Here is a 27,555-nt window from a genome sequence, read left to right as displayed (position 1 = left end):
AAAAGAAAAAGGAAGCAAAATTATACCTTAGTTCAAAGGAAACAAGTGATAACCATGATAGAGAAACTACATTCAGGAATGGGAACCAAGGTACGACTGAAATCAAAAAGGGCTGGAGAGCACCCGCAGCAACCTTAATTCCTTCCCAGATCCAAGCATTGCAAAATGGAGGCAAAGAACAGGAAGGGGATAGACATGTTTCTGCAAGCCCAAGGGATGAGTATCACCACAACGCTGCCGCTGAAGAGATCAGTAGGCAGGTGGAATGTGAAAGCTGTGAAGGACATTTTCAGAGGGAGCCTGAACACATTTGGAGATGTTGTTCTGGGCACTGCAACACTCACTTGCTAAGAAAAGTCCCCCGGCAGGGGACCAGAAAAACATCACTGGATTTTCACAAATGTGAATTATTCTAGAGGTTCCTGCTATTATTCAATCCTATGATTTACTCCTTTTTTCACTTTACTTAGATCTTTTGCTGCTTGACTACAAAGAGTAATTCAACTAGATGTGTAAGAAAGCTGGGAAAGGCATTTTGCAAGGACAGCAAATTTATGTTTTATTCGGTGTGCCACACCCTTTTCCAAACCCATTACAGAATACATATTGCAGCAGCAGGCCAGTGTATTTGGGGATATATCATTAAGGAGGAAGGCCAAGAGGAAGGGAATGTCATTCTTTGATGATGCTTTTTCTGGAAGCAAAATCTACAAAACCAGCTGCTACAAGCTGGGCTATTATTATGTTGACATTGTATGTAGAAATATAGCTATTTTGTAAATGTAAAAATTATTGCAAGAAACAGACAGTAGGGCTGAGTCTATTGCTGTAACAGCAGGAATGGATTAAGAGAAATACTGTCTGAATCTCAATGTGGAGAAATAAGAATAAGATAGATAGCCTTTGGTATACTGTGTGAGTACCTCAAATCATAAGCAACATAGATCGAGTCTATGCAGAGTTTAATAGAAGTACAAATTTAGTCTCCACCAATCCTGCAATTCACAATATATGAATAGCCTGCTGTTCCTACAGACCCAGGGACCTGAATGGAACCCCACATGGGCAAACTACAATGCCTGCATGTAGTATAATGCAGGACTGGGGGTCCAAGTAAGCATTTTTATAATATTATTTACATATATTTTTTAAATTAGGTAAAAAGTTAATCTGATACATAGCTCAAAAGTGTAACTTTAGCAACAACTAAATGCACTTACATATTATATTTATTATAAATATGTAACAAAGGTGCTTTCTCCAAACAGTACCTGAACATGCAGATTAAATTTAAAGGGCTAAATATGTAACAGTTTAAATATGTTACTCCAGTGCAGCCCTCATTTATCATTAGAGGAGGGTCTGAAAGAATAATGTACTGTAGAACTCTTGCATTCTTTGGGATTGCGTGGAGGAGGAATCACTTCTATGTGAGTAAAAAATCTCAACTCTTCTGCCATAGTACCTTTTCCTAAATTGATTTTTCTTATTGCCAAGTTTTTTTCAGGAATGACAGAAAATTCCATAAAATGAGGTCCATGTGCAACAATAAATATAAGAGTGAGAAAATACATCATGCGTATGAGAAGAAGGATGATTTTATCACCAGTCATTTTCTCAAGTGAATATATTTATATAAAGGCACAATTCATGTAGTTTGAAAAATAATTGAACTTTATGTCTAGGAAACAATTAGTTTGATAAGTGCTACATTCAAAACGTTACTGAATATTTTTAAACCCTTGACATTTAAAAAAGTTTAAGGCATCTGAACTGTTCTAAATTCAACCCATATTATTGTATATTCTAACAGAACTTCCTCCATTCATGTGCCACAACTTTTACTTTGCCCTAAAGCTAGGAGAAGTGGTGAGGCAGTTCAGGGATGAGACTGAGGTCTTGGAAACCTATCAAATTGTACTTACAAATCCTAAATAAAACTAATTCCTATATTATTGATAACATTTTACTTTAATTATTTTGATTCGAATGAATGGTACAGTAACTGGCATAATGATGTAATTTTTATGTAGGTTATATAAAATTTTACTTAAACATGTATCTTTATTTGTACACAAGCTCCATTAGGACTCCCTCAGACTCTTTTGTCCATAAAGTCACTACTTTCTCTGTATCACTGAAAGTAATCAAAACTTGTGACTGGAAGATAAAGGCTATAACAGCTGAACCATCATCTATTCTGTGTTTGGGACATGAAGTTTCAATTTATAAACTAAAAAGTTTCAATAACTATTTTTTCAGTCAACACACTAAAAATTCATTCTTTATTCACAAAAACAATATTTGCTCACACAAAGTGTTGCCATCTCTCTAGGTAATTTGTTCACACAGCAATAGCCCTAATTTACAAATGCATTCTTTACCTTCTATTAGACGATATTCTCATATAAATAGTCATGTCATCTAAAAGTGATTATCTGCATGAATCTAACAACCTTTACTGCGATAAGAATTTAAAATATCCAGCTAATAATGTGCTATTCCTCTGAATTCTGTCTGGGTTAATTGATACTTCACTTACCTAAGTTGTTATGACGACACACATATCCACTGCCAGAAAGAGAAAGTTCTCTGTACTACACTTCTCTTCACTAACATTTCTTACACACCCTTCATACTTCTTGTACATTCTGCTTCAAAAGCCTACCGCCGTGTTTAAAAAAAAGGCATTAATTGTGCACTTAGATCCAACACTAGGAACTGATGCTCCTGCAATAAAGTTTGTTGGCCTATTTTGTTAAAGATAAATGGGCTGCTCCTAGCTCTCAGTTTTACCTAATACAATATTGCAGATATCTTTCTCAAGCGAAATCAATAATTCACAAATCAAAAATAGCCAACAGGCCGAAATAGTTTTTAATCATTTGATATCAGCTTCTAGCAACCACTTCTTGGACATGCTACTTTGAGCACACAAAGCAATTATGTGAAAGAAAGCAGAAGCTCTTTGCGTGGTTTCCTTCTCTCCCAAGACCATGCAAAGCTCGCATGAAAATGCATTAGAGGCTCCACTAAGACAAGCACAGCAGGAACCAGAAAGCAGTAGTTCAACATAGCAAGTTTCCCTGAAAGGGGAACAAAGTCTCAAGCAGAAAGGCTGCTATAGTTAAAACTAGCCATAAACTTTACTCTCTTGGGGCTTCCCTACAGTATAAAACTCTATGTTTTAACTTGATTACAAATAATCAAGTCAGCTGACAACGCTGACCATGGCTTACCAGTTAGCGTAGACTTGTCAATCACGGTTCACTGACATTATTGTAAACACAATTTGTCCTGATCTATGTTGAGGCGTAAACCATGGTCATTGACATGTCACCTAACTCAGTTTTTCATAATTACGTTCACATTCAATAACATTCTGTAATCTAGGCAGCCTTTAACCTCCATAGGAGTGCAGTCGCAACATCCCTTCTCAGGTCTTGACACACAGCCTTGCGTCATCTGTATCCATTAAGAATACTGCTGGAAAAATCATTTCCCTAGCCTGCCACCTTCACTACCACTCCTTTCTTTCTATCCCTCCACTAGCTACCTTTCTTTATTATAGCATCAAACATACGCAGCTTATCTTCACTTTCAAGGCGCCTCACAGCCTATCCTCTCTCTACCTACCATTTCTCACTTGTCAGTGAAATGTCCATTCTTGCCTCCAATCAGCACACAATGCCATCCTCCATCACCCACTTAACAAATTTTCAAACATACATTGTTTGCTTTCTCCCATGATGTCCTCCATACTTGTGTGGACGTTTTCAGGGAGCTTCTCCCAACTACCTCACTAACCTCCTTTAATCCCTCCATCCCTAAAACTTCTTTGTCATGATGCCTACCAAAAACTTGACATTGATTAGGCCTCTGATATGCTGAGATCACCGCTTACCATGCCGACTAATATTCTCATTGTTTCCTTGTACTTCCTCATCTGTCCATCTGTTGTCTCTTGGCTTTACTTAGATTCTAAGATCTTGGGGGGCAAAAATCATCTTTTAGTTCTGTGTTTGGACAGAGCCTAGCTCCATTAGGTCCTAGGGCTCTGAGGCACTACTGCAGCACAAATGAAGTGTTACAATGAGCATGAGAGAAGGAGAGAGTGCCAAAAATGCCACATGAGCTAGCTATGTCATCAGAGCAGGGCACTTGGAGGTTAGCAAGCCTGATCAGAATCCCCAGCATTAAGGACAAAATTTCACACACACAGTCACAGCCCTGGACCTCAACATCCCCAACGTTCATGTAAAAAGCTTCCTCCTGTCTCACTACAGCAGAGATGTGATTGACACAAACTCACAGATTTCTAGTAGTAAATTAAATCGTTATCACAGGATATCTCTTAAAGAAGGTACTGATCTAGCCCTATGTGGTTGGCAAATTATTTTAATCTGAAACCATGTGAGTAGTAACCATCTTGCTACAATGTTGGTTAAACCAAAAAGCTAGTTACACGAGGGCGAAGCATCATTTCTGATTTTCAAACAATTCAGAACGGCCTACTTTTAAGGGTTTAAAAATCAGACAACAAGCAGATTTGTGTAGTTCATGGTTAGGGTAGTTACATTTCCAACAACATTTCAACAAGACAAACAAAACAGGAATATAATATGCTGGGATTAAGTTATGTCAGTCTACAAAATATAGTTACATATGTTAGACTGAAAGGAATTTTAAATATCTGCACTGAGGCTAACTTTATTAGAGTTAATTATTTTATTTTACAGAGTAGTCTGTTTCTCCAAAGATGGTTCACTATGCCAGCTGGTGTAGCTGACACCTAGCGCAGTGTTTCCCCAAGTTCCCTAGTAAATAACCTGTGATTAGATATCAATCTGCTTACTTCAACAGCATTTATTTTATCGTTGACTGAGCAAAATGAGGCCTAACATTCCAATCAATGGTATGTCTATGTTTAACTATCTGTATCACAATAACTTTCAAAGACCACAGCCAATCAATTCCAAAGTTTCAAGAAACATTCTAGCCATCAGTGGAAAGAACTCTTCTGATTGTCATCAAAACAACAAAGCAAAGCTTAACTTCTGCACAGGGCCCATTTGGTGCTGCAAGCAGAAGAGCATTATTCTATCAGAGATAACTCAGCCAGTCATCACCAAGTCACTCCTATTACTTTCTACACTTCATATTTCCAATCAACAGTTGAAATGAGTCAAGCAAACGAAACTGTAGCTCAGGACTGAGGTGCTTTCACAGAGCTGGAGGTAGTGTGGGGTTCAGGACTGGAAGAGTGGGGGCTGCTTCAGATCAGAAGCTATATTGGCTGAGTAGGTGTGAGGCTAGAGATCTGAACCATGGCTACCTCCACACTATGCCTGCTTCAAGCTAGATCATTTACCTTTTCCCAGCCAAAACTGTTACAGTTCATCTAAAACAGTGCCCATCTGGTGCTGCAAATAATGATTCTTTTGGCTGAAACATCAAAAGGACACTGATCAAGGGAAAGCTGCTGTTATTAAATTAAATTAAAAAAAAAAAGAAGTGGTGCCACTTCAACAACAACAATAATAATATTTTGGTTTAGTGGCATTATCCTGTAAAATTGCTGCAGGTTCAGGGATAGAAACTGCATTCATGTCACCTCCTGTCAGCTTAGCCTACATATGCAATGGAGTGTATGACTCTCTATCACAATTTTAAATACAATGTTTTCAGAATAGGAGTAATAATCTGGTATTTAAGAATACACAATGATCACATTTCCAAGAGATCCCATATGAAAGCTATTTCATATCCAGAACATTTCTAAAATTAAAATAAAGAGGGAATATTCCAAATCCAGTCTGCAGAAGGCCATTACTCCAGCTACTCCCTTACTTCCCCAAAAGAAAAAATCCTCATTTTTCACATTCTATTAGTTGGGCACACAGGCCTTCCAAAGCAAACAAAAATACAGGACTGTACAACAGTCTCACTTACAGACAATACTGAGAAGGTTTTCTTCCAGGGAGTTCTCAAAGCCAACAATATCACAAGTGTCAGAGGGGTAGCTGTGTTAGTCTGTATTCACAAAAACGAGGAGTCTGGTGGCACCTTAAAAACTAACAGATTTATTTGGGTGTAAGCTTTCGTGGGTGAAAAACCCCACTTCTTCAGATGCATGGAGTTATCTGAAGTAGACTCACTAGAACAGCAAACTCCAGACCACAAAGGAAGCAGCAGCCAAAGCAGGGACTGCTGTATTAGAAAGAGGTAGTAAAATGTGGCCCAACGAAGGCCACCTCACCACAACACTGCCTTGGGTGCAGAACTGTGTTGGGGACACACCCTCAACATTATGGGAGCACTATGGCACTGCTGGTGCCTCCCCTCTCCCCTGTTATACAGCCCTGGGGGAGAACTGGAGAGGAGGCAGCCAGAGACTCCAGCTGATAAGTCCAGAAGCAGTGAAAGTAAAAGTACTTCAGATATTTAGAGAGCTTTCTACAGTTTTGACTAGACTCTCCCGGCCCTGTGTTGACTAGCAGCTTGTTCCAACCCTTCCCCCTTCTTCCTCCTCAGTCTCTACATCTCATCTTCACTCCAAACCTATCCTTTTTACCCTCTTCTCCCTGGTCCTGCCCCCCTTAGTCAGCCTTCCCTTACTTTTTCTTTCCATTTAGCTTATCCCCTGCTAACCAACCCCCACCTCACAATATCTCGGCACTAACTTGTTTCTCGCCATCACATTGTCCTCTCAAGTTGTGTGTTCTACCCCTTCATCTGTTTTGTCTATTTAGACCCTAAGCTCTTCAAGAGAAGGCCATATACTAGTTGTTTATACGGTGCCTAGCACAATGGGTTGGCCAGTAGGCACTACCATAAAAACAGGATTACCAACAGCAGCCCAAGCATTCTGAAGACAAGAATACAGTTTAATTGTGAGTAAGTCATAAAAGTATTTGACAGGTCAGAGAAAGCCCAGTTTACAGGTCCCCCTGAAAGTCTTCACAGCCTAGTCCAAGACCAGACATCAACATCCAGTCAGTCAATTAAAAGTTGATGTCTTAAAGTAAAATAACTTAAGAAACATCACTAACTACTTCCCCTCCAATATTCCAGTGATTGTTCATATTATCTACGCATGGCCTGAAGGCTGCCTTTTCCTGTGGTTAAATTAAGCTGTTGTTTGTCTTTGAAATCTGCCTATACTTGTCACAAAATGCTTCTAACCCTACAAAACAAAAAACCCCAAGCCTTTAGAACCCATATTAACACAGACCCAGTTATAATGGGGCTCTACAAAATGCTACCAATATCCACATCACAAGAGCAATAATGAAAAAAATTGGTCTATAGATCTGAAATGCTATTAAATTGCTCTCCAAATACAAGTTACATTTTAAGAAAAATAACTTTGGCTGACTATTGATCTCCATCAGCAAAGTTAATTTATTTGGTTTAAACATTTATTGAATGAGCTGTTTAAAAGTATTCATTCTATAATCTGGAAAATTGCTCAAGTAATTTTAGTGATGTTACTTACTGCATTATTAGCAGGCTTGCCTAACTATTTCACTGGGGTAACCCACTGCCTTTATTATGCCAACAAACGTAGTACAAAAGAGATTTCTCCAGACACAGAGGTAGATTTTCAGTGCGATGCATCACATTTTATCCATCCATCTACTGCTAATGGCAGCTGAATGTCTAATTTTTTTATACCCAGAGTCTCACTCCAGTTCTCTCTCATGTAGAATATTCTGTTAGTAAACAAAACAAGCAAAACTGTATTACTTATTAGGTTTGAAATTTAGAATTTGACAGAAGGCAGAAATATTGAAAGACAGGAATAGCGGAGAAAGGATGTGCAGGAAATTGAGAGAATTAACGATTGTAGGAGATGTGATTACTAGGTTAAAAGAACCAAGAGAGATTACTGAAAATTCACCACGAGAAAGATTTAAGATTAGCCTTAAGCTCGAAAGGTAGAAGAGTTGCAAAATAATAAAATTGAAGTTTGATTCAGTGTACACTATTAGAACTTCAAAATTCAGTATAGCTCACTTTATTCTAATGTTCTCCTCCCTAGCAGCATACAGGTAACAAATTCTATTAGTTTATTAATTATATATTTCTTATGATGGTTTGAGTATTTCTGTTAAACCCAAGCTAATAAAACTTCAGTATATTTATTTCTTGTGTCCATATTACTCTTCACTTCTGTAAATATTTACTTCCCATTTCTTTCCAACAGCTGCAAGGGAATAAGCCAACAATTTCTCTACTCATATTTTTATTTGAATCCTCAATAAAATATTTGATCACAATAAATAAGCATGCAGACAGTGCCTCTTATATCAGGTTTTCAACTATCACTAAGCATCAATATGATGCATTTCAAAAACAGAAAGCGCAAGATTGAAAGTCCCTATTATTCTTTTCGCATAAACCTCTTAAGAAGAGTCTTTTATGACAATCTGTATCAGTACTTCACAAGTGATTACTATTGATTTCAGTTACTTGTAACAAGTCTCTGTAAACTAAAACTTCAGGCGTTTGTTTTAACTGATATTTTAACAAAACCTGATGTCTGCACAGATTTGTATGGCATATTGGCAGATTACACCTCTTAAATGAGTGCAGCAGAACCCTGTACCTAAATAATATTTTTGCTAACCAAATCCCATTTATCTGTGATCTTTTCTGTAGTTTTCTGAGAAAACCAGGGAGGTGAAAGAAGGCTAGCTCTCCTCCTTCCTCCCCTCTGGCAAAATTTCTCTAGTACTGTATAGCTTAAACAAAATAAAATGAAACATAGAAGATTTTGTCTATGAGCAGAAATAACACTCTCACTTTCAAGGTTCAATTTTTGCTTTCCTATAAGATGCTTTTTCAGTTAAATGTAAGAATTTTTGTGGCCCCCCTCTTTTTTTTTTTTTTCTTACTGACTCAGTAATGAGCGTCAAACAACTTGTTTATCATATAGCCAGACAGATGGCCACCATTCTTTGGATCTTGGTTACTAATTTTTTTAGTGGTACCATGGTGCAGTGTCTGGAACATCCCAGCTCAGGCTGTATGGGTTATCAGCAGTAATGAGAAAAGAACTGAAGGTTGAAACTCAGATTTTTTTTTTCAAGTTAGTACTTTCTGGTTCCAACCATTAGTAATGGCCAATTTCAGCATACTGCATTGTAGGTTATAGTCTCTGGATGGTTTCAGAAAGGCAAAAACATTTTAAAAATCATGGAACAGCAAACAGCCCTGACATCATGCTATTATTTATGAGATTGCTGGGTTTTTTTTAAAACCACTAATGAATGCACTTAACCAATATCAGAAGTCATATGCCCTTCAGAATGAGTCTAGTCTGAATATGAAGTCTAATATCCACTCCTAATGGAAATAGCACCTTTCCTATCACATCTCCCCAGTAATATTTTTATTACTTAATATTTTTGGTAGTTTGGTTGTATCCATGGCTGGCAAAGAAGTAGTGCATTAGAGAAATTTAACTCCTAGACAGCTTTTAATCAAAAGGTTTAAAAAACACTAAGAACTAGACTAAAACATTGAGCGTACCACGTAAGTTCAATAAGAGCCAAGAAGAGGAACCTATATTGGGTGCAAATTTAAGTTTGTCAAACAAACTACTATGGGATGGGAAATTTATTTTAAGCTTTTTATGCAAGGTTTTAATGAACGAGAGTGTCATTTGGCATCTAAAACGTCACATTGTAGTTGCTAACAAGACATCCCTGAACAGGTGATGAGCTTTCCTAGCAACCAATAAAAAATTAGGCTCAAGTTTCAGGTGTGTACATTGGTATAAGATGGTCAGGGAGACACACTGTGGGCTTATACCATATGAACAGACCTGTTAATTCTATGGCCTGTGTATAGTGGAATGAAATCCAGCAAAGTTGACACCTTATCTTATCAGGGACATGCTACAGACAGCATTTTCAAGAAAGAAGGAAAAAAATAAATACTAATCATGGACAAACATTGTTAAACAAATTTTGTCATCTGTTTAACCGAGAAAAATAGTGTTATATTCAACCTGACTGCTGGTTTTTAAAATATCAAACTGAAAACACAAATTCCAGCATATGGGATTATCTGGAGACCCACATGGTTCATCAGATGCGTTAGAACCTTTAGAGAGCAATTATAAGACTTCTGTTACTTGTGCTAGTGGAGTAATTGATAACCAACGTACAGATCTGAGCCTTAACATCATTTATATCAATGGTTAAAGATTAGAGGTCTCAGAACACAGCGAATAACTAATCGTTTTGCTTGCCTTCCCCACTTCCCAAGCCATCCAAGACAAGGGTTATCTTCTTTAAAATATGGGTTTAACCAGGCCCTGGTTTTGTTTGAAGAATCTAATCAAGGTATTCAGTTCACAAAGATGAGTCACAAGTGTATTACCTAAAGTATATTGCCTGACTGACAATGATTAGGCATATTTAGACATTTTAATGCTACATAGTTTTGAGATGCCACGGTCTCAGCATTTGTGATGTCAAGTTAGCCAACATAATCCTGGTTCTTGCATTCATCTTGGTTCATTGATTGAAATCTGAGACTTGCTGTCAGGTGGCGGGCAAGTTAAAATAAGATAACCATGACGTTGCCTCTGCCAGTGAGCAAAGATTTAAAAAAACAGAAGACAACCAGCAGACATTATCTGAAAACAAAATCCACTGCCATCTGTGATCACGTCTCATCACTAGAGCACCACAATAGTTTAATCCCTAACACTGCACTGTAGAGGGAGATGAGAGGCCCAGTCTCACAGTGCAATTTTAGGAATATTACTCCAGTCCAATAACTCATAGGACAAAAAATATTTTTGTTCCTATCCAATCACATTATAGGCTATTAATAGCCCAAGCATCCTGACCATATATATTTGGAAGTTAAGATTAGAGATTTCAAATGAAGAGTAAGTCACATAAAAACCTTTTTAATATTTAATGCGCTAGCATGTACATAGCTATTTCCTCTATCATTTAACAATTTGCATACAAAATGTCCAACTATATCATAAAATTGAATAAAATAGTCCATGCTTTCATCATCTGTTTCAGAAAAATCTGTCACACTTTACAGGGTTAATAAACCTATTTCCCATATATGTATTACGACACAGACAGACAAACGCATAGGTCCTCTAGTTGGAGAGTAAGGAGAGCTAATAATTGAGGACATCAAGAATGCTGGGTTGTTTAATGACAATTTGACTTCAGTCTTCACAGAAAATGTTAATGCTTACCAGAATATTAACAACAAGGGGGAAGGAACACAAGCCAAAATAGAGAAAGAACAGAACAGGCTTAAGTACATTTAGGTAAATTAGAGCAATTCACATTGGCAAGACCTGATAAAACTCCTCTTAAGGTACTTTAGGAACTGGTTGAAGCCATCTCAGAACCATTAGCAATGATCTTCAAAAAACTCATGGACAAGAGAATAGCACCCATTTTTAAAAAGAGGAACAAAGAATCTGGGAAATTTTAGACCAGTCAATGTAATTTTGATACTTGGAAATATACTGGAAATCACCCTAGTTTACTTCTTTGACTTAGTTACTGACTTAGTGGATAGACAGGGAGTAGTAGATACGATATAACTTGATTTACACTTTTGACAGTTCAACGTGACATTCTCATAAGCCAACTAAGGAAATGCAATCTAGATGAAATTACTATAAAAGGTGTACAACTGATTGAAAGACTGTACTCAGTAGTTATCAATGGCTTGCTCTCAAACTGGGAGTGCAGGTCATACAGCAGTCAGTCCTAAGTCTGGGACTACTCAATGTTTTCATTAATGACTTAGTAATGGAGTGAAGAGTATGCTTATAAAATCTGCAGAGGACAACAAACTGGGAGGGGAGTTGCAAGTACTTTGGAGGACAGGATAAGAACCCAAAATGACACTGACAAATTAGAGAACTGGGCTGAAATCAACAAAAATTCAATAAAAACAGTTGAAAAGTACAATAAAAGCTGTTTTATCCAGCATATTGGAGGAACTGGGGATGCTGATAAGCGAAAAATGCCAGTTAAGGAGGGAGGGAATTGGGTGCAGGGGGTTGGGGAGCGGGAGGGAGTTTGAGTGCGGAAGGGGACTCAGAGCAGGGGGTTGGGGTGGTGGTGGGGTCGAGGTGCTGAATCCAGGAGGCACTCACCTCGGGCGGTGCTCACCTCGGGTGGCTCCCCACATGTGGCGACCTGTCCCAGCTGCTCGTAGGCAGAGGTGCAGCAAGTGTCTCTGCATGCTGCCCCCGGCCAGCACAGGATCCACAGCTCCCATTGGCCAATGGGACTGCAGGGGCAGCATCTGCAGGCAGAGGCAGCATGCAGAGCTGCCTAGCTGCACCTCTGCCTAGGATCAGCAAGGACAGGTCGCCACTTGCGGGAGCAATGCAGAGCCAGGTAGGGAACCTGCCAGCCCCGTGCCAACCAGATTATAAACCAGACTTTCTATGAAGATTAGAAATGCCGGTTTATAGTGCTTTTCAGTTGGTACAGGGCCGGATAACACACCTTTTACTGTACTCCTCTTAGGAAGAAAAAACCAAAAACAACTATAAAGTAAGGCGTAACTGGCTAGGAGACAGTATTGCTGGAAAGGATCTGGGGGCTATATTTGAACACAATTCAGATCAACAATGTGATGCTGTTGAAAGAAAAAGGCTAACATTCTGGGGTGTATCAATAGGTCTCTCAAATGTAAGTCATAGGTGGTAATTGTTCCAGTCTAGTTGACACTTGTGAGGACTCAGCTGGAATACTGTGTCCAGATCTGGACACCACACGTAGTGGACAAATTAGACAAATGTGGACTAATTGGAGAGTCCAGAGAAGAACAACGAAAATGATAAAAGGTTTAGAAATCCTGACCTATGAGAAAAGGTTAGAAAAACTGGGCATGCTTAGTCTTGAGAAAAGAAGTCTGTGATAGCAGTCTTCCATTATGTTAACGGCTACTATAAAGTGGACTTTGATCAATTGTTCTCCGTGTCCACCGAAGGTAGGACAAGAAGTAATGGGCTTAATCTGCAGCAACAAAGATTTAGGTTAGCTATTAGGAAAAAAACTTTCTAAATATAAGGGCAGTTAAGCTAAGCCTCCATGATTGGACTTTTTTTTAAGAACAGGCTATATAAATACCTGTCAGGGATGGTATAGGTTTACCTGGTTCTACCTCAGCACAAGGGGTCAAAGTTGATGAATTGAGATCCCTTTCACCACTACATTTCTAGGATGATATTTTTAAAAAATTAGATTTATGTACTGCGTACAAGGTCAACAACACTGAAGATCACATAAATATAGGATTAGGAATGACAAGGAGCAAGATTTCAGTTTAAAGTTCTGGCTAATCTTATTCTTTTCACTCCACCATTCACTATTTTATTATTTTCTCTCTCAAATCACATCAACACTGAAAAATAAATCATTTTTCTGAATATGCATATTAATACACAAGATGGCAGAGTGGTGTTTTGACGGTTTTTTTTGGTTTGGTTGGTTTTTTACACAATATTTTTATATATGGCGCACATTTAGTTGCTGGCTATTTTCCTGTATTATGTATGAGTCTTTACAAATACAGTTAAGTAATCCTATTTGGATTTATAATGTTTTAAGATACTTAAATTATCAATAGAATTCTGGAGTAGCCAGAACTATGGGTACCTTTAAAAACAAAAAGCCTCACCTTGTCATGAGAATTCTGCAGAGTCAAGCTCCCACCTCAAATCAACATCAGTCTCGGATTTTGACTCTTTTTCTAAAATAAGAAGGTATGCCTCTCCACTCCGTTTCCCCAAGCCAATCTCAGGCTGCCAACTGTGGGTGGAGAAGTACCTCCCTGTCACTTGACAGCTATTGCTCTGTCTTGATTAAGCAACAACATTGATAGTATCTGACCAGAATTCTGTCTAATTGTCCCCAGCCAGAAACAGTGAGCTTTAAGGAAAACAGTAAATATATAAATATAGATACATATAATTACCTCTGCAACTTTTGGAGGCACTCCATCACCAAGCACTTCCCTAATGAAGCACTGCTGGCTCATGTAACATGACAGTCCACAAGTTCTCTTGAAAGCATCTCTCAGACGCTTCAGTTCTACATCTGTAACTGTATTAAGAAAAAGAAATTACGATCAAGAAAGATGAACAGGAAGATTTAGCAGCCTTAATTTCAGTATCAAGAAGTTTTTTTCCAGAGGAAAAAAAAACTAAAATATATCCTCGTCTTGCAATTAAAATACCTAGATAAATTAAATGCACAATTTCTTTAATTTATTAGCACTCATTAGACATCTGGAAAAATATTCCAGAAAAACAGTGAAAAGTCATGTAGAACAAAAAATTTAACATCAATTGACTATTCTCTGAATACAATAGTATATTGTAATTGACTATTCTCTGAATGCAATAGTATATTGTAATACTTGTTACAAAGATAAACACTGTGATAATTATAAATTATCATGCTACTGAAAAATAAGCTGGCATTATATGCAAATCTCGACTGAGTAGAAGCCAAACGGATGATCCGTAATTGATGGTTACCAACACATAGTAAGAGTTGAACTAGCCAAGTTGTTTCATGTAAGCAGTTTTCATTTACCAAATAGGTCTGCTTTTGTGCTATATAAAAAAAAGTTTCTGCAAATTATCACCTACAGGTTCATATCATAACACAAAAAGCATTAATAGAAAACAGATCTAACTATACTTGGTTAAAGTTTTGTCAAGAGTGGAAAAATTGTTTTCGTCCAGAGTAACAGCTACAAGCTGATTTCTCTACTGATGTGTATCGGCACCTGTGTCATATGACAAAAGGATTGATAGATCCCCCTTTTACATGCACAAAGGCTTCCTCTTGCCTGCAGAACTGGTCTTTGATTTTAACATTTTACACTTCCAGCATCTAATGAAGTTCTTCAAGGTCCTAATTCAGCAAGGCACTTAAGTTTGTGCTTAACTCGTGTGCTCGAGTGCCTCATTTGAATGGAAGTCAAAGCGCTCTGACAAAATGAAGTCTCAGCACCCTGAGATTCCATGCTATATCCATTTAATAAAGATAATGTTAAGCACAGAAAAGGTGCCTTGGTTAAATCCCAAAGTGGGTCAATATGCAGTGTAGCTATAGCCCTGTCGGTTCCAGGATATGGGAGAGACAAAGCAGGTGAAATAATACCAACAGAAGTTGGTCCAATAAAAGATCTCACTCACCTTGTCTCTCTAAAACGGGTCAGGGCTTGGTTACACTCGAAACTCCAAAGCGCTGCCGCGAGAGCGCTCCCGTGGCAGCGCTTTGAAGTGCAAACGTGGTCGCGGCGCCAGCGCTGGGAGAGAGCTCTCCCATCGCTGCAGGTACTCCACCTCCCCGTGGGGATTAGCTTGCAGCGCTGGGAGCATGGGCACTGTTTACACTGGCGCTTTGCAGCGCTTTAACTTGGTGCGCTCAGGGGGATGTTTTTTCACACCCCTGAGCGAGAAAGTTGCAGTGCTGTAAAGCGCCAGTGTAGCCAAGGCCAGTGACAGAACTGGGAACAGAGCCATGGAGTTTTGATTCCTATTGCCTATTGTAACACCACTCTCTCCCTTAAGACAATATGAGCAGTATAACCCCAACCTCAATCCTGCATTTAAGTAGTGTGTTAACAGACTTTTCCTGGAATTTGGCAAATGAAGTGCTCTGTTTCTGTCAATGAACAAGTAAAACTGTCCCATACCTAAACTTGATATTTAAAGTATCTAAGATCATTCCCTTGCCAATGCAGGAATAATTTCTAGCAGATTTTCAAAAGCACATTATAAGCTATTATCAAAACCCCTTGAATCTCTCCTCAACCAAGTATATGTTCTAATCACTCTCTATTTATATCCTAAGCGGAAAGGAATGAAATGTTAACTGTAATTCCCATCCCTAGACTGTGTCAGACAGACAGGTTTGTGACCCTATTCTGCCATTAGAAGACTTTATGACCCAGATCACGCATCAGTGACATTGTACTGCAGAATAAAGTCACTTTTTACACTGAAGCCAGAACACAAAGCATGCAGCACTGGATGCAAAACTAACATTACCACTAGGTCATCTTTCATCATCTTCATTAGATTACTCAAACAATCTCCCATCTGAAAGGTCTACAAATCAGCAAGCTAAAAAACAACAAACATGTCTGAATGGTTATTGGGGTTTGGGACTTTTCTGTGTGTGTGTTAGAAGCATACAGTACACCACAGATATCATTCCAACCAGTGTCATTGAAGATTACAATTTGTCCCTTAACTCACTGAAGATTCATTGTCACAGTTTTGTCAAAATCTTTCAAACCAATTTTGAAATTGGTTCACATTTAAGTTAAGGATCTACCTTTCATTAACAACTATTTCACAAGAAATCCCTACTTTGCTTTTATTTTCATATATATTATTGGTTAAAGAAAATGGTACCGAAATGTTCGTATTTTTTTAAACTAAAAACAGGGTTTTAAAGGTTATGAGAAATGAGATGATAAAGAAAGACAAGAAGCTATTTTAACAGCATTAACGCTGCCATACAGAGATAGTTTTGGTGTAAAGATGTTGCTTAGGCTATTGCCACTGCATATCATACTAATAAAACAAGAAGTGACATATAATTAAGTGGTCTACTGGCAACAGCTCTGGAGCATAAAGTAACATTTAAATTTCATACTCCCATATTAGTTGCTGTCTGTATAGTTATTCCCAATTTTTATTTTGTGAGAGAAAGTAGGATTCTATCTAAAGCTTTGCTAAAACACCATGGTCTCGTTAGAAAATTATCTCGGTGAAAATTCTCTCCTCAGCATTTAGCTGGGCACAGGAAACAGAGCCCAAGGAATAACCTCCACAGCTGTAGGTTGCCCCCAACCTCTTCTGAAGAGTGGGGGACAGGATACAAGGCTAGAGATTGTGCACACCTGATCCTGTATCTCACCATAGCCTTCAAACATGTACGGAATTCATGTAGCAAGGCTCCATACGACGCTTGTCTGACCAAGTATTTTTGTAGGAGTAAATCAAGATACCTAAATCTCAGACAAAATCTAACTGTGATGAGAACATTGGATGTCCTAAGAGATATAAAGTTCAGGACCTACACGGTAGCATTCTCTGATATGCTTCCAGTTCCACATGCAGGGCCAGAAAGACAGGCAGAACTATCAGGTCTAAATGCATAGAAGCAACGTTGGTGAGAGGAGGACAAACTTAGGCTTATTAAGAACTGGGGAACCTTCTGCAGCAGGAGACGCCCACAGAGGAAGCATAAGCTGTACCTTAACCAAAATGGAACCAGACTGATGGCATGTAAAATTAAAAAGGCTGTAGAGGATTTTTTAAACTAAGGACTGGGGGAAAGATGACAAGTATGGAGGACCACATCCCTTAGGGATGAATTTATTAAAAGGTGAACTCTGTAGGCTAATATACAGAATTGGAAAGAAGTCGTTAAAGCACAGGTAGAAGCGAGTAAGGAACAGCCAAACAAAGTCCAATTTAAACATAACTCATGAAAGCAACTAAATACTGACAATATGTACAAGGGTTTATATATAAATGCTACAAATCTACATAAGTCAAATTGTAAGGAAAATTGGAAGGAGCACAAACTCTGGCAAGTAAAATGTAAATGTTTATAAAACAAGACAAGAAAGAATTGGCGAAGCAACTGGCTAAAGATGCAAAAACTAACAGTAATTTTAACTTTTAAGGCTATCAAAGGCAGAAAGCCTGCCAAACAAGCAGTGAGGCCACTCGATGACACAGGTATTAAAGGAGCATTCCAAGAAAACAAGGCCATTGTAGAGAAGGTAAATGAATTCTTGCATCAGTCCTCACCACTGAGGAGGTGGGGGCCATGAGAGCTTTTCTTTTTGGGTGACAAATCTGACACACTGTCAAACTGATGTGTAAACAGAAGAGGTTTTACAACAAACTGATCAATTGAACAGTAATACCTCCCAGATGGTATTCACCCAAGGGTTCCAAAAGAACTCAAATATGAAATTGCAGAACGTAGTCTGGAAAGTAGCTAATGCAGGGGTCCCCAACTCGGTGCCCGCGGGCGCCATCTAAATGCGCCTGCGTCCTGGCCGGCGGTGGAGCATCCACCGAAATGCCGCCGAATTTCTGCGATGTTTCAGTGGCGACACTTCTCGATGACGTCACTTGGCGGCGGCAAGTGACGTCATCGAGAGGCGTCACCACCAAAAAGTCACAGAAATTCGGCAGCACTTCAGCAGGTGCTCCACCGCCGCCACGGTCCTTCGTCTGGTGCCCGCCAGATGAAAAGGTTGGGGACCACGGAGCTAATGTAATGCCAGGAGATCCTGGCAATTACAGGCCAGTGAGCCTAACTTCGGCACTGGGAAAAATGGTAGAAACTATAGTAAATACCACAATGATCAGAGACATGGATAAACACTATTTGTTGGCGATGAACATGGATTTTGTAAAGGAAAATCATGCCTCACCAACCTATTAGAATTCTCTGAAGGAATCAACAAGCATCACAAAACTGGGGTGACCTGGCAACAAAATGGAAAATGAAATTCAGTGCTGATAAATGTGAAGTAATGCACACTGGAAAACACAATCCCAACTATACATATAAAATGATGCCGTCTAAATTAGCTGTTACCACTCAAGAAAGAGACCTTGGAATTACTGTGGCTTGTTCTCTGAAAACATCCACTGAATGAGCAGCAGCAGTCAAAAAAGCTAACAAAATATTGGGAATCATTAGGAAAGGGATAGATAAGACAGAAAATATATTGTCTCTATATAAATGCATGGTACCCACAGCTTGCATACTGTGTAGAGATCTTGTTGCCCTTCTCAAAAAAGATATATTGGAATTGGAAAAAGTACAGAAAAGGAAAATAAAAATGATTAGGGATATGAAACAGCTTACATATGAAGAGAGATTAATAAGACTGGGACTGTTCAGCTTGGAAAAGAGATGACTAAGGGGGGATATAATAGAGGTCTATAAAATCATAACTGGTGTGGAGAAAGTAAATAAGGAAGTATTATTTACTCCTCCTCATAACACAAGAACTAGGGGTCACCAAAAGAAATTAATAAGCACAAAGTTTAAAACAAACAAAAGGAAATATTTCTTCACACAACGCACAGTCAACCTGTGGAACTCTTTGCCAGAGGATGTTGTGAAGGTCAAGACTATAACAAGGTTCAGAAAAGAACTCATGGGAGGATAGGTCCATCAATGGCTATTAGCCAGGATGGAAGGGATGGTGTCTCTAGCCTATGTTTGCCAGAAGCTGAAAATGGGTGACTGGGATGGATCACCTGATGATTACCCATTCTGTTCATACCCTCTGGGGCACTTGACATTGGCCACTGTAGGAGACAGGATACTGGGCAAGATGGACCATGGTCTGATCCAATATGTTCTTATGAAAAAAACTGTTCTACTTTACAGTAAAATAAAAGTATTATTAGGTGACCTTTCGAAAGGGATAAGTGTCTTCCAATACAAAAAGAGAAACTTTCTCCCAGCATTGTATTTTTCCACACTGTTGGTTCCAAGTGAATTTCTTGTAGTCTCTGTGTAAAATTAATCCAATCTTTGTTCTGATATACAATGAAGAAAGGCAAAGAAAGACGTTTAAACAACATAACCTAAACTTCGCATTACCAGATGCTTCAGGGTTTACATAGGTAAGAAGATGTAATATGTACACTGCACTGACTTTCAAGGACCCAATTAATGTATTAAACACACCAACTTGATGCATGGTTACTTAATACAATAATAATACTTAATACAGAAAGTTAAGAGAATGAATGGACAGCCAAAACATACTTAAGTTCTTAGTTCTACTAAAAGCTTTTCACATTTTTTATTAATTACTGCATCGCTGAATTAGAATACAAACTTGAGCATTGTATGAAGAGACACTGCCAATGATTTGCATTTAAATAAACATCGGCTTCATAAAACCTTCCTGAGGGGTAAATATGGATTACTTACATTGGGCCCTTCTCAACCACACCAACAGGAGTATACTCTTTTTTCCTGTCTACTGAGCAGAAGCACAGCAAAGAAAAGAACTCGCCATCCATCAGCCTGGTAGATACAAACATTAGAACCTTATCAGTGGTGGTCTATAGTCTAGCCTGAAAGACTATACGCTTCAGGCCATTCTCCAATCCATTAACACGGACAGGAGCATGCACTGATTCAGAGCAGTATTACAAAGCCTTCTGATTTAATAAAAAGCAGTCTGGTACATTTCCAAAGGCTTCATTTCCTTTCTTCCTTCTCCTTCCCATAATCCTAATATTAGTATAAAAGATGCAAAATGAGAACTTTAGGCTGACAGCTTTATCTTGCAACTTCTCACATCCCTTCTATTTTTGTTTTAAACTGGATCTCAGCCTTTTGCTTCTGAATCCACTTTCATTTTCTGTCTTCCTGACGTGTGTCCTTTTCGCTACATATGCCATCAGAAATTACAAACACTCCTACATGGGACTGCAGTTGCATGACTACAAAGCACACATCTCCAGCTGTACCGACAACCCCAGCCACTTAGGAAGAGAATAGGATCATGCAATTCCAGTCATTTTCCAAATGTTAATACTGGAGCTTCTAGTTACTGTAAAAGCACTATAGAAGGGAAGCACAAGAACAATCCCAATGAATTATATTTAAGATTTTCCTGCCCGGTTAAGTGAAAAAATGCAGCATATCAGGCCCAATTTAAATCTTCAATTACTATTGTAACAGAAAATTTCATTTACCTGATAAATGTGAATTGGCTGCATATAGTATGCTAGAATATAAAGCTACCTTTTTACTCATCCAAGTACTTTCCTAGTCATAAATTTATTGGCTGTTCCTTTGTAAGATTTACCTGTTTTAATAACAACAATAAAAACAATTCATAACCTAGCAACCTTAACTACAGCCATCATTTATAACACACCTTTAAGGGGCTGCAGAGGAAGATTTGGCCTTCTCTCTTCTTCCACCACTGCCTGATCCTCCTGTTCCCATCTTAGGTATCCTCCCCCTCCACCAGCCTGACACCTATTTCCCCTACACCAAACCTCTACAAGCCTGAATTAGTGGCATTGTGACCAGGTGCTTGGGGTTTCAGTGCCACTCAAGTTTGGCCCAGCCAGCCCCATCACACCTCCAGCTTTCATCACAGAGCACCCTACAAAGAATGTATATATAGGAATTACTACACACATCACTGAACTGCAGCCTTCTCTGTGTTTAATATCACCTCTAATGTCTTACACCACATAATATTTCCTGTGCTAAACTCATGTAGTGAAGAACACTGAACTAAACAAACTGTGGAGCAAGTTTGAACTGGACTAGGAAACCAAGAATAAAAAGCCTCTACTTGTAAGCAGTGGATACTGCAGCTGGGAGCGTATCTCACGGGTCAGGAAGACAGACTCGCAGCTGGCTCCCTCTGAGCTATCGCACTAGAAACAGCAGTATGGACACTGTGGCACACGCAGGGGCTTAGGCTAGCCACTCAAGTGACCCCTTGGGTTCAAACCTGGGTGATCAGCAAGAGTTACTGCCCAGGACACAACACTGCACAGGTATTTTTTGCCCACTAGCTTGAGAGGAGCTAGCAGCAGGTCTGTTCACCTACGCTGAGAAGTTTGCTCCCAACTGCAGTGCAGACACACCCCAGTGCTCAGGACCTCTGTTTTAGAGCTCACCCAAAAGGCTGTCCTGCCTGCAGCATACTGGCACCTAATGCCATGAAGGACACTGAGGCTATGTCTACACTACAGACTTCACAGCGGCACAGCCGTACTGATCCAGCTGCTCCACTGTAAGATCTCATGTAGCCGTTCTATGATGATGGGAGAGAGCTTGTGGAAGCTTTGTACCTAAGTGTCTAGTCACTCTATCAAGTAGCCAAGTCATCTGGAAATATAAATTCCCTGTCACAAGGGTACATAGAACACTACCAGGCTAAAAAAATTTTAAATTTTTAAATTTTTAGTTTTAATGGGAAGTTTGGATTCTTTTTTCCCTCGGCATCTTTGCTGTTTGGCAGATACACCACCACTGCCCATATCCAACTGCAATGGGAAACTGGAAAGAGAAAAAAAAATCAGATTTTCCCCTTGACTTATTGGCCCCATGCACCACTGTATTTCTCTACTGGGGGGGAGAGAGAGAGAAATTTAACAGATTTGGAAAAGGTCTCCTCTACTTTAAGGGCATCTGGACAACAGTTAAGAACTGTTCTCCTTATAACATGCCTATTCCTCCTCTATTCTACTTAACATCATGCATAGTTGCATACCTACTGAAAGTCTTAATATTTTGGAGGCAGGCCTGAGAAATCTTCAAAAGACTGAGAACAGTGCACTTAATCTGCTCCCTTCACATTTTCTCTATGGCTTCCCCTTGCTTTCTTCTACTGGTGTTTAACCCCTGATAAGGAGGAGGGTGATTTTTATTATATTATTTGTATTACAATAGTTCTTAGAGATGAGGGTCCTATTGTACAGTGCCTAGAACTAAAAGAAACAGCCACTGCCCTGAAGAGCTGACTATCCAAGTTCTTCTCTTAGGCTCTTGCTTAAACATGCACTCTCCAATCCCTTTTGCTTTGTCAGTTCCAAAGATGTTCATTAGACATTAGGAAAAATTCAGCTCCACGCACCTAGGAAACATCATATTGGGGCTATATGTTTATTTTTATTACTTTACAAATATTGTCTTGGGCATACACCATTCTTGTTCTAATCTACTCAATCGCATTTAAGTCTCGGTGCCCTCCCATATTTATATCTGATCTACTTATTCGTTCAAGTTGGCCTAATTGAAGTAATGAATTTTTCTTCGCTAATAACTGGTTTTGCTTTCATTACTACATAAAATATACTGTGCTCACTCAACACTAATATATCAAGTGTTTAATTTGGTTATTCTGCCCAACTTCCTGGCTACAGCCAGTGCTAGATGTGTAATATTCCTCAGGAGACTGTTGATGCGGTTCAGAAAGCAATCATTTACTACATCCATCATCTGTCTACATCTCAGCATACGTCAAAAGGGCTTAATACCACGAAGGCTCAAGTTACCCAAAGTCATGATCTAGTCATCTTCAAAAGTCGTATGAATTGTAAGTGAGATACTGTGTTTTGTACGACTGCTCTGCAATATACCACAACAATTATGAATCCATTGATATAGCATCTAATTTAATATTTTCACAGGAAGCCCAAGAAAATGATTGGACAACTTCCTTCTTCCCAAAAGATTTATTTTGGTATCTCAACAGAAAGATGTCTATATATGAAGTATATTATAACTGTTTCTGCCTTTGCTGAATCTTTAAGAGGAAAGGACCAAGAGTTTTCCACCTGCTTACAGATAGTCTAAAATATATACATACCTGCTTAGTTTAAAAAAAATGTTTCCAGGGAGAAGACTCCCAAGGCCCCCCTTAACACTTTTTTATATCAGGGAAAGCAAAATAATGCTTATGTATTTTACAAGTAAAGCCACCACTAGTGGTTTCCTGGAACCCCACATAAAATGACAGACCAAACCATGGTCTCGCTTTTTAAAGAACAAAAGGGTATTACTTACACTACCTCTCCTCCCGCCCCTCATCTCCTTCCACCACAGGAATGGAAAGAAACTCCGAGCCCATCCACCTTCTCCGGCTGCTTAAGGTGTGTGCCCTAGTACTTTAGCAGGAAAGAGCTCTGACAACATTAGAAAGCCTGTACTAGTTCAGCCCAAGCAGTTAAAAGTAATTTCTTCACAACTGGTTATTTAAGCTCCTGAAATCATAATAATTTCTGCTGTACCCAATACATCTTGAAACCTATTTTATTTTGGTCTTCCAGGAACATTGCATATTGCTGCATTTTAAGTGCCTTTTTCACTCCAGGATTACACAGTGTTTCTATAATTAAACATGGAAAAAATAGCTTACGCCAAAACATGGTTAGACGTTTGAATTAAACCGGCACAAACAAGTAAACACAAAGTGATGGATGATACTACCATCTCCTTTTCTCAACCAGTTATGCCTAAGCCCTGGGTGCATATGTCAATATTTTAATCACTGAAAGAGGTACTTAAGGTTGCTGCCCCCAGAGTTTCATCTAACTTCTATTTTTTATGTCCTGCAGGGTAAGTGTCTACAGAGTCAATTTAATTTTTAGTGTACTTACTTTCAAATACTTTTACACTTTTTATTCCTTTAAACAAACATTTCATTAAGTCATTGAACAGTCAACAAATGTTGATAAACCTTTATTTTGGGCCAGATTTCAATCAGTGACCTAAAGATGAAAGGTTCTAGATAACACTAAACCTGAGCCATCCAGTTCCAAAACTTGATGTCCTATGAGGCACAAAAGCTATGTACAAAGGCAATAAAGGAAAACCAGTTTCACTAATAAACCATGGTTTAAAAAAAACTATATGCTTAATACCCACTTCAAACAAATGCAACCCTAACACCTGCCCTAGATTCTGATCTCGTTTACTAAGACAATTCCGCTGCCTACTCAATAAGCATTTTTCCATCTCACTAAACTATTACATATTTTAGCATGTGATAAAATGATCATCCCTAATAGCACACAAATTAGTTACGTCTTCCCCATTCTATACCTCAGGCTTCTCTCCTTCCTTAGCTTCACCGCCTCAGGCTTTTTACTCTAAGAGAGCTCCATTTGAAAAAGTTATGGCCTTTTCCAAGGTTGGCATCAGTGGTAACCATAACTTTATTTGTGCAGGGAAGCATTCATTATGTAATGCTGTATTATTCGACAGCACCGTATCGTCTGCCAGATGGAAGCCAGAAACAGAGCAGAACAACCCATCTCAATAGCTTGTACAACCTGCACACAACGGCAACCCAGACTTAAAGTCAGATCCTTGGAAGGGTAGGAGATAGACCTCAATATTGATTCAAAACCTGTTCAAGTTATTCTAATTTATTCTAATTTTAAGTTATTACAAACTTGTGTTCACCTTTAATGAATTCTGACATACACAATCCCTTATTATTTAAGTCTCAGGCCTCCATGCAGAGTTTCCCCATAGTACTGACATGTGCCTGCTATTTGTTATGTGGAATGAAAAGCAGAAATGAGTTTGGTTTTAACTAAGCAGGATTGTACCCATATTTGTAGATAAATTAATGTGATGAGCTTATAATAAATGGGACAGTATCTTTACTGTCTGCTACAGAGAGTTGTCACTTGTTCAGAGATTAATTTTACTGGGGAGATCTTGAAACTTACAGCCATGAAAGAAATGTATACAATAATATAGGCCTCTGTCAAGCAATGCAATATTACTAGACCATAGTAACTAGCTCACTCATCTCCTCAGGGTAGACACACGAAGGTAGTGAGTGACCTGCTTCAGATTAATACTGACTGAGATTCATGAACGTTTATACAATGAACTTGAGTTGAACTGTTTGCTTTCTGAAATGTACATTCTTAAATACAGCAAATTAGCTTTCAAAAATACCAAAAATATTCTCTCAATAATACATCTATGAGCTATTTTACACACATGTACACACAGCCTGCTGTTTATAGATAATATTTTTTCAAGAATATTGTTAATGTGTTCATAATCTGACAGTAGAAGAACCATTCAGCACACACACAAAAAAAAAATCTAGTGTCATACACCTAAGACAAAACTCAGGTTAGCCAACATAGCAATATATTATCACTTGTCCAATGAAGTAGGACGAAATTTCAGTGTTTTGCAATGGAACTCACATTATTGCTAATTTGGAACTACAAATGCAGTTCTTTACATGTCACATTATAAAGTTGTAATTCAAGTAAGTACAGGATTATTTATATTCAGATATTGTACCTGATATAAAATTACAGCTCTCTCAAACATAGCTGAATCCAAAGTAATATCTTATAAAAAAGGAAGATTATTTCTAAATTACACTGAAATAAAATGTTCTTGCTATAAAAGGCTAAGTCACACACAATTCTATTAAGGAAAGCCATCCTAAAACTGTTTTCTTGCTGGCAGGTTTGCTATAATATAGAAGACCGTTTAACGAAAGATTAGCACTGCATCCCTTTTCCAGCTCTCTGCAGGGAATGCCTTATCTCCAGTCCTTTGGAGTTAAATTAAAATTAACTGAAACGGCACAATCTCTGCTAAAAATTCTACTGTAAAATACAGTGGTTATAATATAGCTTCAGTCAATCCAAACGTTGGGAGTATATCTAGTTCAACAGCATAATTTAAATCTAAAGCAACTTGTACAGACTTATGATTCTAAAAGTTTTTAAATTTCTAAATACCTAGCTCTATAATTTTTAAATATTTCCCAGAGTAATTATATTGTAAAATAAGTGAGAAAATCTCAAGTGATCCCCCAGATTTCTTACTATGGAGTCTAGGTTTTGTCTGTTTTTTGGTTTGTTTTTTTTTAAAGGGAAAGGCCATCAATCACCAGTAGGTGTAGGTCAAGAATTCAACTGTAGGTTGCTAGATGTAGCATGATTGTTAGAGGGCACGGTCACCCACAAATCCCACATCTAGCAATGGGAGTTACAGGTACTAAACACCTCCAAAATTTAAAAAAATAAATAAATAAATAAATAAATAATCAAGCTACTTCTAGTCAAGAACCTGATGTCAGGTAACAAGATGCTAGATATAATATTTAATGTCATAGGGAAAAAATTTAAGTTGCAGAATGAAATTTAAATTTTACTGTTTTTCTTCTCATCCTGCTTAAGCTTATTTTGAACAGACATATAAAGACAAGGTCCCTGCCCTGAGGAGTTCACAGCCTAAGACCCCATCCCTGTGAACATGAACCTGTGTGTAATTTTAATGCAACTACTCATGTACTTAAAGTCAATCAGACTAGTCAGATGCTTCATGTTAACCATGTGCAAATGCTTGCAGGATTGGAGCATAAATACCATATGAAAAACAAACTACTTATAGGATTTCATCTTCAAGCAACAGATAATCTTCAATTGCACACTCTGCAGTATCAGAACTATTTAAATGATCTCTAGATGTGAACAGTATTTTCTTTAGACATTAAAATAAATGTCTAACTAAAATCAGAAGTCAGCCATTCTTACTACCAAACAGAGCTAAGCAGATTTTGAAAAATTATACAAAGTTGTCCTAACATTTTAGAAACTCTTCTCTTTTTCTTCCAGGACTCTTGCCATTTCTTGCCTTACTTTGAAATGCTTTAAGATGAATCCACTGCTGTTCAGGAGGCACTTTTCTTTTTGAACTAGTGGAAGTTCTAATGAATGTCAGATCAAAAAGCATGGACCCACTTTGGCTCAGTCACATCCATGCAAGCCCACTTAAGTGGGTGCACATGCCTTTGACAGCAAATTTACTTTGTATTTTTAAAAAAAAAAATTATTCTCTACTAGGCTTTTTTTTTAAAAAAGAATTATTGATTGTAAATTGATTATAACAAATATTTTTAAAATCTTAATTTTACCACTTCTACTATTTGCTTTTTACATTGCACTGTGCC

General features: G+C 38.3%; 1 protein-coding gene across 5 annotated transcripts in view; it reads right to left on the bottom strand.

Annotated features, from left to right (window-relative positions):
* Positions 1-27,555, bottom strand: part of USP32 (ubiquitin specific peptidase 32) — a 143,022-nt gene that overhangs the window by 96,392 nt on the left and 19,075 nt on the right. For 4 of the 5 annotated variants that reach the window (XM_030536246.1, XM_030536249.1, XM_030536248.1 and 1 more), the window contains exon 2: positions 13,990-14,117. The exons of the other annotated variant lie outside the window; for it this stretch is intronic. In XM_030536246.1, the coding sequence (XP_030392106.1) occupies positions 13,990-14,117 (128 nt within the window). The remainder of the gene's footprint in view (positions 1-13,989; positions 14,118-27,555) is intronic. 5 annotated transcript variants of the gene reach the window in all.

Source organism: Gopherus evgoodei, chromosome 17 (genome assembly GCF_007399415.2).
Source record: "Gopherus evgoodei ecotype Sinaloan lineage chromosome 17, rGopEvg1_v1.p, whole genome shotgun sequence".
Lineage (NCBI taxonomy): Eukaryota > Metazoa > Chordata > Testudines > Testudinidae > Gopherus > Gopherus evgoodei.
The sequence above is the reverse complement of the archived record's forward strand: the minus strand, read 5'-3'. Positions and strand labels throughout refer to the sequence as shown.